The sequence below is a fragment of the Eubalaena glacialis genome, chromosome 10 (genome assembly GCF_028564815.1).
Source record: "Eubalaena glacialis isolate mEubGla1 chromosome 10, mEubGla1.1.hap2.+ XY, whole genome shotgun sequence".
Classification (NCBI taxonomy): domain Eukaryota; kingdom Metazoa; phylum Chordata; class Mammalia; order Artiodactyla; family Balaenidae; genus Eubalaena; species Eubalaena glacialis.
Genome location: NC_083725.1, coordinates 110745947 through 110759038, shown reverse-complemented (window position 1 = coordinate 110759038; position 13092 = coordinate 110745947). Strand labels below are relative to the sequence as shown.

The following is a 13092-nucleotide window of genomic DNA, read 5'->3' as shown; positions in this document are numbered from 1 at the left end:
TCCCCACCCTGAAACCATCTGCTTCTGCGGTTTTTAAATGTTTCTGCTACACAGGAAGCATGGTCAGAATAGCAGCTTTGTCAGAATTTACTTTTCTCTCCGCTAGCATGTGAAACTAAATTGCCCTAACGCATCAAACGGGAGTTTCCGTTTGCTTATCTCCAAGTTGCATTTGGTGATGGCTGTGAGCTTTTGCGTTGCTTCCTTTTTTCCTTTCATCAATTATAATCAAGGAGCGATTTGCAGGAACAGTTCTTACCCCTGGAAACTAAAGCATCCGGGGTTAAAAATCTCCAACGTAAGTGAATGGAAACAAGATCTCGGAATCCAGTTCTAAATTTCACATTAATCATTTAGTTAAACTGCAGATGGAGTCCAATATCTGCAAGCCAAATGCTGAAGAGCATTTTTCCTTCCAGTATTTTGGTTCAGTTACCACTTCAGATTGGGCAAATGTTCATATTCTTTGTTGAGTGTTTTGCACTTTCATGCGGGTAATGGCATTTCAGTTGTAAAAACTGTTTAGCATAGTTTGGATGGGAATTTTTCAAACCTATGTTTGTAGTGAGCAGACTTTTAGAATGGCACTGACATCCAATGGCTGCTCAAAGTAATGCAGAGGTGGGATCTCCTTTACATTAAAAAAAATTTTTTTTAAGTCTTAGAGTCACAATGGAATGGAGAATGAATGATTCCTTTAGATTAACCTTAAAAAGACCACTGTGTTGTAGAGGAAAGATTACAGGCTTTGAAGTTAAATCTGTTATAGTAAGTAGCAAAGCCACCTACTAATTATATTATCTTTAGCAAGTTTCTATTCCTTGTATCTACTTCACCACTGGTAAAAATGGGGATAATATCTGTTTCACAGGACCGTAATTTTAGTTCTTTATGTACTGCCTTCTCATAGTAGGCCTTTTGTAATTGTTTTATTTTATTCAAGGTGAATAAAATCACAGTGGTAAAAAAAAAAAGTGAAAGTTAACCTCAGTGTCACTTTTTAGAGAAACTAAGACAATATAACTAGGCAGGAATTGTGCTTAATTGAGATGTCTGCAGCTTAGAACCTGGTGTCTTAAATCTTCCGGTTTCATTCTTCATGACCCCTATAGTTGTCTGCATTTTGAACCACTGAAATAAACTTGGCCCTGAGAATCCAAATGTGAACCTGGTCCTGAGAATCCTGTTCTGCCTTTTTTTTTTTAATCTTTTTATTTTATATTGGAGTATAGTTGATTAACAATGTTGTATTAGTTTCAGGTATGTAACAAAGTGATTCAGTTATACATATACATGTATCTATTCTTTTTCAAATTCTTTTCCCAATTAGGTTGTTACAGAATACTGAGCAGAGCTCCCTGTGCTGTACAGTAGGTCCTTGTTGGTTATCCATTTTAAATATAGCAGTGTGTCCATCCCACACTCCCTAACTATCCCTCCCCCCGCCACTTCCCCTCTGGTAACCATAAATTCTGTTCTCTAAGTCTATGAGTCTGCTTCTATTTTATAAATAAGTTCATTTGTATCTCTTTTTTTTCCTGCCTTTAATGGGTTTATGATCTATTCAGAAAACCAGGTAAGCACAATTTCTGGATAATTAAGCAAAATGAATTGGGTGCTAGTTAACTCTGATGGAAATTTTATGAAGGAGATTATGCTTCCGTGGTCCCTCAGGGGAAAAAAAAATCAGATTCCATCATGCACAGTTACAGCAGGATACCCACACTGGGCAAAAACACAAGTGCAAATCTGCCATTCCCATGAATTCAAGATGAATCCAGGCACATAGTAGGTTCTCAAATTTTTCAAAATTATTTTTGATTCTTTATCACCCTGGCCAATGCACAGCCAGAACTCAAATCCAATTACTCACCTTTTATGTCAGGCTCATTTTTTAAAACTCTGACCTACAAAAAAGAAAAAAAAAAAAAAAAAAAGAAAGAAACTCACCAAATCAAAAGAGAGGAAGTGCTAAGCAAATACAGGAACCAAAAAGGGTTATAGAGGCTGCTTCACGCTGGCTCATTCAGTTCCTTTGCGGTCCTCTTCTTCAACACATGCCAAAACAGTTCCTCACAACTTGTGGTACCAGAGCATCTTGGGTGTGTGACAATGGAAGAGTTGGGTGAGTGAAGATCTTCTTGGAGGAAAAACTCTGAGGGAATGAAGGCTTGGCTGCCATCTGCATGTGTGGTGGGGTATACTTCTAGCCAGATGGAGGATAGTGTTGGAAGATTTTATTTTCACTTCTTTCCTGACCTCAGGCCAACCAAGAGTGAAGCATGAGGAACTATGTTATTTTGGGGAACCAGGGGTTTGCTGTTTGCAGAGGCACAATAGGCAGAGAATTTGGTGCTAACCACAGAGTAAACTGCACAAATACTTTTGGACTGAATCGTGATTGAAATTGTCATTTTATTATGAGCATTTTGCCTCTTGGGGGCTGCTGGAGATCTTAGAGTGATCACAGAGTTGGCAAGTTCAGAGATGTGATTTGGGGGGAAAAAAAAGAAAAAGGGGGGGGGTTAAAGGGTGTTATGAGAAGAAATGGAATAGAAGTACAAGAATGAGGGATTCGCAAAGGTTGGAGAAAGGCCAGAGCGGTTTCATTTGTTCCATGGTTTAGTATTAAATAAGACAGCACTATTACTCCAGTGCTTTCATTGCTAAGCTTTTTATTGAGAGCAATTCTGAAGGAACAGATTACCATGGCCTGCAAGTATGATACCTCCTTCCACTCCAAAGCAGTTGAAACCAGCAGTGAAGCCATTGGCCACACTGCTCAGAGAGATCCCTGATTTCAAACCTCTGGAGTAATGTAAGGTCTGTCATTCTTGGGACTCATTCCATATCTTTTGCCAACTTTTGTTGCTGTCATCCTAACTAACACTGAGTCACCTTTACCCAATGTTCAAGCTGCATAATTACACAGTGTCCTGGGTTTTTGTATGTTTGGGGTATGTCAAAAGTGCAAATGACAACAACAAAAAACATCTTGCATGTTGTCTTTTTAAAGAAATGTATTTTGAGAGCTGGAGGAGTAGAGGAAGGAAGGAAGGCAAATTACAGGAGGGAAGAGATGTTAATGAAAAGGAGAAGAGTATTTAATGTTTAATAAATATTGAACTGTTTTGGAAATAAAGTCTATTTTGATAGTTGGAGTAGAATATATTTTGGATTTGGGGTGGACTCCCAGTTCTTATCCTGTGTGAAGTTTGGGGAAGTTCACATTTCTGCATGAGTTCCTTCAGAGTCCAGTTCTGCTTTTTTATTTTAGGGATACCTCATGGCTTTAATGTAGGTAATCGGCAAGGGAAGTAATGCTTATTCAGTGACTTAAGCTACATTTGTACATATGTTAATCATTTTAGTGTTCCAAGCAACCTTCTGAAATAGGTATTATCCACTGTTTTTTTCAAATGAGAAAACTAAGAAAAACAAAATAACTTGTTCAATGTCACTCATAGGAGCATCTGACACCAAAACCGATTAAGTGACAAGGTGTTCTCCTATTTTAGCTGTTTGTTGGCTCTGGTGTTCCAGCCAATAGGATAACCCAGATAATTTAAAATTTTTTTAAAAAGTAGATTTGCGCAGTTTTGCATTTCCTCAGCAGGATGAATGGTAGAGAAATTTGGTCCAGGAATGTGGAAAGTACCAAGTGGCCTGGAAGGTAACATTCATGTATGTTATCCAGGTGGCTAAACCTCATTAGGCTGTTAATAGCTACACCTCAATCGCTTCTTCAAATTGTCATCACCTCAATAACTACCCAAAAGACTTAGGGTGGGTGTTTCTTCTCCAATGTGGAGAAATAGCGTGGAGGACAAGTCAGCCCAGGTGGGCCAATATTTCCTCTCTGCAGTACTGCCCCCAAGGTTGGTAGTTTATATCCACCCAGAAAGTCTTACCTAAACCCTCATTACATGGGGATGCTAGATAAAGGGGAACCGGGAGCAGACTCTGGCTCGGAATGAAGTCATTACAGTCTAGTGAGACCCTCAAGACACCTCACTTACTTCCCTTGCTGTGAATGTTGACACTGTTTGATTTCCACAGACGAGGCGCTATGAAAATGGACTGCAGAGTGTTCAGTCTGATGCCCCCCACCCTGCACCAGTAATCCCGTATTTGTCATGCTGAAATTAGTCATCTTCAAATTACAGCATCTGGCCAAAAGGGAGAGAATCTCGGGGTGTTGGTGATGTGTACACTCATAGGAAACAGGAAGAGAAAGGCCTGTTAACTCATGACCCAGAAAGGAGTTTTAGTAACTCTGGTTAGCTGGCGCTTCTAAGGGTAACCTTCTACTCTTAGTGGTATGGTTTGCTTCTCTTGTAGAGGGTCTTCCCTCTCCCCTCATCTTTATTGTAAATGCCTTTTTTTTTTTTAAAGATTTAATTTTATTTATTTTTGGCTGCGTTGGGTCTTTGTTGCTGTGCTCGGGCTTTCTCTAGTTGTGGCCAGCGGGGGCTACTCTTAGTTGCGGTGCGTGGGCTCTAGGCACCCAGGCTCAGTAGTTGTGGTGCACAGGCTTAGTTGCTCCGCAGCCTGTGGGATCTTCCTGGACTAGGGATTGAACCCATGTCCCCTGCATTGGCAGGCAGATTCTTATCTGCTGCGCCACCAGGGAAGTCCCGACTTTTTATTTTGAATCCAAGAGGAACCATGACTTCTGTTTGGAGCAAAGCTTAGGAAATAGAAAAGAAAGAAGCTATATCTTAATAGAGGGCTATAGAATAAAAATTTGGAACTCAGAGATTTGGCATTCAGTTTGGCTAGTAAAGTCCTGAGAGAAAAAGTTTTACTTTCTATTTCTACCTTACTTTTTCTTTTCTTTCCTCTTCTTTTTAAAAACCTTTTATTATAGAGAATTTTAAAATTTACAAAAGGAAAGAAAATAGTTAAAGAAATCTGATGTACCCATCAATCACCTTAAACAATTATCAACTCTTGGTTAATCTAATTTCATGTATACATCCACCCATTCCTTCCATTCCTAGATTATTTTAAAGTGATTTCACACATTGTATCATTTCATATGTAAATATTTCAGCATAAATATATATATACATTTATACAAAAAACCATAATACCATTATCATATCCATAATATCCTTAATAGTAATTTCTTAATGTCATGAAATACCATTATCACACCTAAAATATTAACAGAAATTACTTAATATTATCAAATATCCTATCACAACTAAAAGAAGTTAACAGTACTTACTACTTATTGAATTTTCAGTCACTGTTCAGTATTACTAATTGTTTCTTTCTTTGTTTGTTTGGTTTTTGCTTGTTTATTTAAGAGTCATACATTGAAATCAGTTGTAAGTCTCTTATGTCTCTTTTAACCTATTGGTTCCCCCTCTATCTCTTCTTTTCCATTACAGTTTATTTGTTGAAGGATCATTTGCCCTGAAGAGTTTAGCTCAGTTTGCTTATCTCTAAAATGGTGCATAAAATTCATTATATTTGTGAGCTGGATTCTTGAGAAAGATCTGTAGAGGATTTCATTTGTAAGAAATGTTTAGATCTTTTCTTATGCCATTAAGAAATACCCATCCCCGAATATCTGAAATAAATTGAAATCTTTTTTTAATGACCTGTACATTTCATTTTCCTCATCTGAAGACTTTAGAGCTAAGCAGATCCTTAGAAATAATATAATCCAGTGTTTTGCAAAGTTGAAAAACTACAATCTGTGGTAAGAAGTCCACTGGAGATCTACTAGTGGGTCTCGATCCGCAATTTAAAAAAATACTGTTGTGATACAATTGCTTTATTACGTAGATGAGGAAAACAGCTTCAGAAAAGAAAGTGTCATGCCAAGATGATCCAGAGAATCCACATGGGAATGGGGTCTGGAATTTCTGACTTGCAGGGGCCAGGGATCAAATAGCCCAGGATCAGCCAGGTTCTGCACTCAGTAGCAGTGTGACCTTAAACAAGGTATTTGTCTCTTTCTTAATCTACAAAATAAGGACAATGCTATCACTTGCCTCAAAGCATTAGGATGACTAAATATATAAATATATAATTAAATATATAAGAAGTATAGAAACTCCTGAGCACAATGCCTGTCCTGTGTTAATTTTATTATTAACATTAATCTCCTCAAAACAGAAAGGTGACAGTGTAATACTCATACATTAAAGTCCATTGGTTTTTCCCAAGAAAACTACAAGAGAAACAAATCTCAGCTGTTTGGATTGCAGCATCTTGCTTGACTTTGCAACATCTGTTTCCCCTCCAATCCCTTTTTCTCCCCACACCTTAAATGGCAGAATACTTATACTTTGCTTTGAGAATTTTGTTATGTGCTGGGGATATAAGAAAAAAAATTATCAGGATTAAGAATAAGTTTTACTGTATTGGTATGTTTTGGAAAACTGTAATATAATTGCTTATATTTTCCTGATGGGAAAAAATATGTAGCATTTACCTTTTTCTAATTGGAGATCTTGGTGGGTGATCCACTCTAAATAAATGATAAAAATGAATATGCTGCAATATAAAAAGTCAAATTGTAGAATAAGACTATGAAATTGAATGCAACCATAGGAAATAAGAAGCAGGATACAGTATGCAGAGGGCATTAAACATCTCCTGGTAGAATAGACCATATTCTTGAAGTCAAATAAGGAGTAAGGGAGGATGTTTGAATTTAGCCTTCTGTTAAGACCCAAGAGAAGAGGGAGATGAATGGAGGCACAGTGGGGATATTTAAGAGGATAATTGTTCCAGAAAACGTACATATTCTATGTAGTGATTCCCTTGTATCTTTTGATATAGATGCCTTGTTGGAGGAACTGGAATACTCCACCCTCCAGGAGAGTGATGAATACTCCAACACAGCTTCTCCTCCCCTGGATCAGCATTCCGGAAAGGAGAGTAACCATGCTGAGACCTCAAATGCCCCTTCCATTCCGGATGACTCAAGTCCCTTTCCGGTAACTTTTCATTTATTGGAGTACCTTGAATATAGATATTTGAGTGCATTTCTGAAAATTAATTGTATCTTACATAAAATGATGCAAAAGGAAAATCATATATCCAAGAAAGAGAAAAGAATTACTCAATGATAACTTAAAGGTGGTTGTTTTCAGAAAGAAGAGGAGAATGGAGAAAAATCATAGAAGAATAAACCTTTGAGAACTTTTTTTTTTTTTTTTTTCTGAGGGCCTGGTAACAGGCAGAGTATTCCCTAATTCACTTGGGATATTCTGATATCACCATCTGGGTATCAGAGATGCATGTTGCAGTTTGACTGGAATGGCACTCAGTAAGGCCAGAGATCACCTGGGCAAGGCCAGGCAGCAGCTCAGCCAGATCTTCTCAGGATGATTTTTTAGGATCACCACTTTCCAGCTCTTATTTTCTGCTGAATATATTAGGAAATTCAATTAGTATATCCAGAGATGACGAAGCTCTAGGGAACCAACACAAACAAACTAAACTCATAAAAGATTATGTATAAAAAACCCCCAGAAATCCAATTTATTAATTTCTGGTTAGAGTTTAAACTATCAAGTAGAACAGATACTAGTATTTGCTGATATATGTACTCCCTTCCTATGGATAAGTCTACATGCATCTACTTTATGATTAGAAGGTTACTTGATGAGAATGGATTAGTGTAAGAGGAATTAAGTAGGTGCTCTTCATATCTGGTGTTTCTCAACTATGATATTCTGATTCATCCTTGTACACTAAAGGAAATCACCAGTAGCACAGACTTGAAATTTGAGCCTATGGGTAGGTTTCCCTTTTAACTGTTCCTCCTTCCAGCTACATACATAACAGTTTTAAGGATACACATTTATCTCTCTAGTAAGGAGCTATTGTCTTTGTTCTCACTGTGAGATTATAGCCATAGATTCCTAACTGATCCCCTATCCTGACTGCCCCCCTGCAATTTATTCTCCAAAAAGCAGCCAGGATAAAACTGTAAAACTTAAATCAGATCATCTTATTCTTCTACTCAGAGCCCCAAGATGAATTCTCATCTCATTTGGAATAAAAGCCACAGTCTTTACACTGACTTTATGGGGTGACCTACGTCTTGGTTCCCTTGGAAGAGCCTGGGTTTATGCTCATTTTCTTGACATCCTATTACTGACTTTACCTTTTACCCCAGATTTTCCATTTTTTTGTGTGTGAAATTTTTAAAATTAGTATTTGCATTAAAGTAAACCAGCATGGATTAATAGGCCTCCATTTGGTTCTTCTGGCTTCTCTCACAGTCTCATGTAGTAGCATATAAAACACACATGCAGTGAACAGTGTTCTTATTTTATTGTAGCTGGATCTAAAAGACTAATGACCACTTGTCCCTCGTTTCCTGATCCTGATAAGACAAAATCTAACTGACAGCTCCCTTTGAAGGATAATATGCGAGGTACTGGCTGTTAAAGCTAAGAGTTCAAGCACAGCCGTCAGGGGCAGTTAACTCCTCTGGTCTTAGGTGGTGGCAGGAAAAACCTTGAGGTTTTTTTTCCCCTGATGGCCACTTGGTATAGCACCACTCATGCTGTGCTGTGGTCCATGTGGTGGTCTGTGAGATGCAGGGAGCCTCTTCAGGGTCAGAAAGAAATATGGGAAATTGTGACTTAATGTCATACAAGTTGTGTCTAGGAAATAGAGGCTGAGCATTCTTGCCATAGAGTACAGTATAATCTAAATGTTCTTGTTAAATCAGTTTTGTCACTAATTGTATATTAAAGCTATAACTGTTAGTTTTATTATTTGGTAATGCTTTAAAATTTTGCAACAAACGCTTTCAGCAGCATTTGGCTCAAACCAAAACCAAAACTGCACGTTTAATTGTCTCAAGAAAGTTGATGATGGGACTTCCCTGGTGGTGCAGTAGTTTAGACTCTGCACTCCCAATGCAGGGAGCCTGGGTTCGACCCCTGGTCAGGGAACTAGATCCCACATGCATGCCGCAACTAAGAGCTCGTATGCTGCAACTCAGGAGCCCATCTGCCGCAACTAAGACCCAGAGCAACCACATAAAAAAAATAATAAAATAAAGTTGATAATGGATGTGTAATCTAAGTATTTGTTAACATTTACCATCCACGGTGGGGGGAATAGAATTATCACTGTCCATTTGAAAACCACAAGACACAAATATGGGGAAGAAGCATCAGGATCTACTTCAAAAATTAATGTCTAATTTAAGAAGAATGGGCAGCAGATGATAATTCAATATGTGAAGCTGCAGGAGGTATGTTTACATGTCATTGAAAAGCACACCTTTCCATTTGGATCAAATTACTCTTCTAAATTAATTTTGCTCATTTTCAATTCCAAGTTTTCTTGTGCTTGTAAGTAAAGTGAATTGGTGATGATTAATTAATTGATTCCCTTTGCAAGCCATCAAATAATACCAGATTAAATCAATTAGAGACCTCAATTAGAAAATTTAATTTCAAAATGGTTTAATTTTTACATCCAATTCAAAGAATCAAAGCAAAATATTTAGAAGTTCATTCTTTTGTCTAAAATGAGATTGTTAATGCCATTGTAAATTTCGTTGAAAAGTTCAACAATGGAGATAAAATGTTGTTTTGCGGGGGTGATAATACTAATACAGATTTTGGTGGAGCAGAGCATAGTGGTAAAATCAATGTTCTTACATACTTAAAAGCCTATGGAGCAGATATGTACTTGGAATTGGTTGTGATATGCACAAAATTCATGACTGCATCCAAATAAGCTTTAGTATTCCACCAATCAAAATAGAAACTGCAATTGTTAAAATTTACAAATTATATATGTATGTATATTTGTACACAATCAGAGTATATATATAGCTCATCTACAAAACTTTCGTGACAGAAGCTCTTGTTGAATGTAAAAATATATTAGTATGGCTGTATGTATTTTCTCTCTTCATTGCCTGTGAGCCTGAGCCTTTGAAAAACCACTTTGTAAAGCAGCCTAAATTTAGGCCACATTTATGTGCAAAATCAGTTGGAAATATTTAATCAAATTATTCAATGAATGTAGCATGAAAAGTCAGCTTTTGAAGTTTTTAACAAGTTGCAATTATGTGAAACAAAGCTTACAAAAAGGAAGAAGCTCAGATTTCTCCCTACAAAAGCCTGGGAGGAATTCAACAAATCAAAAGATGAGAGTTCAAATGGTTTAATTACCTAACTTGAAAATCGTGCTTTGGAAACATCTTGACTTTGACAGACCTCCTGATTTTAATTGGATAAATTTATATTCCCACCGGAATGGGATGAAATTGTAAAGGCCTGTGATTTTGCAGTATCTACATTTGATGAAGTGTTAAAAGGCATCACAAATAGAGACAGTTTAAGAGCTCTGTCCTGTAAAAATATTATTGAAGAAAGGTGGGCCGAATGGAGGCAGAAATACAGCACATGTGAAAATATTGGAGCTGAAATAATTACACATTTTAATATAAAAAATAGAATTCAGAATATCTTCCATTTAGCAGAATCTGCTCTGAACTTATAGGTTCATCAGCACCTGGAGAGAGAGTATTTTCTCAGGTAAAACCATTATGGGCTATGGAGAAGCAGTGTCAACAATTTCAAATATACTAACCATAAAATGAAGCTTTGTAGAAGATTGCAATTTTATAAAAAATATAAAAATAAATAAGATCATATTGAAAAGAAAGACATTTTTCAGAAAAATTTTCACATCACAGTGTTAAAGGCAACAATGGCTAAGTAGCCAATTAAGGTATATATAAATATATCTATATCTCAAGAATAATTGCTTACTTGTGCTATTTTTAAATGTTTAAATAATCAATATGAAAGGTTTAAAGTTTTTTTGCTTTCATGTTCATAGCTGTGTGTCATTTAAAAATATTCTAGAAAATTTTATTTTGAATAGAATTAGTTTATTGGTCCACCAATATAATAAAATAAAATTTTTGGTCCATAAATACATATTTAAAAAATTAATGTAATATTAATTATTTTTTAGTCCCCTCTTTCACTCTCAAAGGTGTCCCAGTTTGAATAATGAATTATACGGTCACCCTATTTGTATGACTTGGCCCCTTGTACTCTTTGCCCCTGTCTCACTGGTTCACTCGCCTCCTATCTGTTCCATAGATGCTCCAGGGTGCTGTCTATCTGGATCATGTTACCCTTGATATCTGCATGCTTCCCTCACCCCCTATAATCCCTTGTCCAAGTGCCCCTTTCTCAGTGAGTCCTTCCCCGACCAATATACTTATAAATGCCATCCCTCCCCCATTTCTTATCTCCTACCCTTCATTAATTTTTATTATTTTTTTACATATTAATTTATTATCTGTTTCTCACCACCATAACGTAAGGCTCAGGAACCATTTCTGTTCCTTTGTTTTGTTTTGTTTGTTGACTCCTGCATCCCCAGCCCTGGCACATGACAGGCACTCAGTAAATATTTGTTCGTGAAATAAACTACCGGCCAACTACCCTTTAGAGTCACTCATTATTTCTTTTGGTATGTTAAATTTAATTGTGTTATAGTCTTCCCCTAGACACCATCCTGTCTAGTTAAAGGGGCTTTGCTCTGACTCGTTTTGTTTGTTTTATGGTTCTTTTCTGAGTACGATGACTTCTCTATGTCAGTGCTTTTAGGGCAGGGAGGGGGACACCGTATTTGTTCACATGCCAGCTACTGTGCTTAGAATTTGGCCTTTCTCTGTGGGATGGCTGGTACTCCTCCGCCTTGTGAAAGGAGATTTCAGAGATAGGCTAGTTATCGTCCCCTTTAGAAGCTAAAAACATCTTCTAACTCTGGGTATAAATAAGTACCAACATTTTTTTTTTATTTAAAAAATTATTTTATTGAGGTGTAGTTGATTTACAATGTTGTGTTAATTTCTGCTGTACAGCAGAGTGATTCAGTTATACATATATATATGTATTCTTTTTCGTATTCTTTTCCATTATGGTTTATCACAGGTTATTTTTTTTAACATCTTTATTGGAGTATAATTGCTTTACAGTGGTGTGTTAGTATCACAGGGTATTGAATATTGTTCTCTGTGCTATACAGTAGGACCTTGTTGTTTATCCAGCATCCAACAGAAATTCATTCTTTCTTCTCTTTCACTTGTATGTCTTAGGTGCAGCTCGTGTATACTACCAAAATCCAGGAGCCCCATGTCCACAGGTATTTTTTAAAATTAAATATGAAAAAAATCAAGTTTATTAGATAATTGTTATCACCTGTGTTTGGACCATAATTTGCTTTGCAGGTGTTTATTATTAGAATTCCTACTACCCTCCCCCTCGTTCCATGATCTGTGAGCAGAGGTGGATTTCTGCCCAGCTGACTTGGCAGTTTCTCAAGGAGCCTGGCTTTTAGACGGGTGGTCCAGGCTGGTGGGCTCTGCTATTTCCTTTACCAACCTGAAAAAGTGTAAATAGTCCAAGTCACCACAGATGTTTTGGCCCAGCCATTTCAGATATCATGCTTCAGTTCACAAAAGAGAAAACACCTAAAGAAATTTCAGCAAGATGCCGACAAAATCAGACCTAGGATCAGGGCTGCGCTAAAACAGTGTGTCTCCATGGAAGATTAATGAATATATACTTCTTTCCATATTTGCTCTAAATTTATTTAGTGGTGGAGGGATTTCCTTCTAATAAAAGTTACATATTGAAACAGATCCACTTACTAAATTATCTCTTCTGGCCAAAGCAGAATTGACAGTCTAAAAAAATTAAAAGGCCACTTTTCCTGTTCTCTCTTCAGTTACAGCTTGCAATTTTTTAAAAAAAGTGAGACAGCATTCTGGGAAACAAAGGGTTTAAAATGTAGATAGTAAAGGTCCATGCTTGGTGAAGGGTACTACACCACATATTATTTGGTTTCAGAATTGCAACCAATAGTGCACACACGGTGTAAAAATAAGGGAAGGACCTGTGCTATCTTTTGAAGTCTTTTTACAACTCCCCACTTTAAGGCACTTTCTACTTTGATGGGAGTGAGGCCAATTTACTAATACGTATGCCAGCTTATTCCAGTTCTAGGAAGCTGCCTGGTGGGCGTGTCTCCTAGGCCTTCCTGTCTCTCCCCCTTGTAAAAAAATGAAAACAA

At 37.0% G+C, this 13092-nt stretch overlaps 1 protein-coding gene across 1 annotated transcript in view; it reads left to right on the top strand.

The window, feature by feature from the left end:
- Window positions 1-13092, top strand: part of LPXN (leupaxin) — a 41071-nt gene that overhangs the window by 1193 nt on the left and 26786 nt on the right. Inside the window, exons 2-3 of the mRNA XM_061201794.1 lie at window positions 6802-6959; window positions 12116-12162. Of these exons, the coding sequence (XP_061057777.1) occupies window positions 6802-6959; window positions 12116-12162 (205 nt within the window). The remainder of the gene's footprint in view (window positions 1-6801; window positions 6960-12115; window positions 12163-13092) is intronic.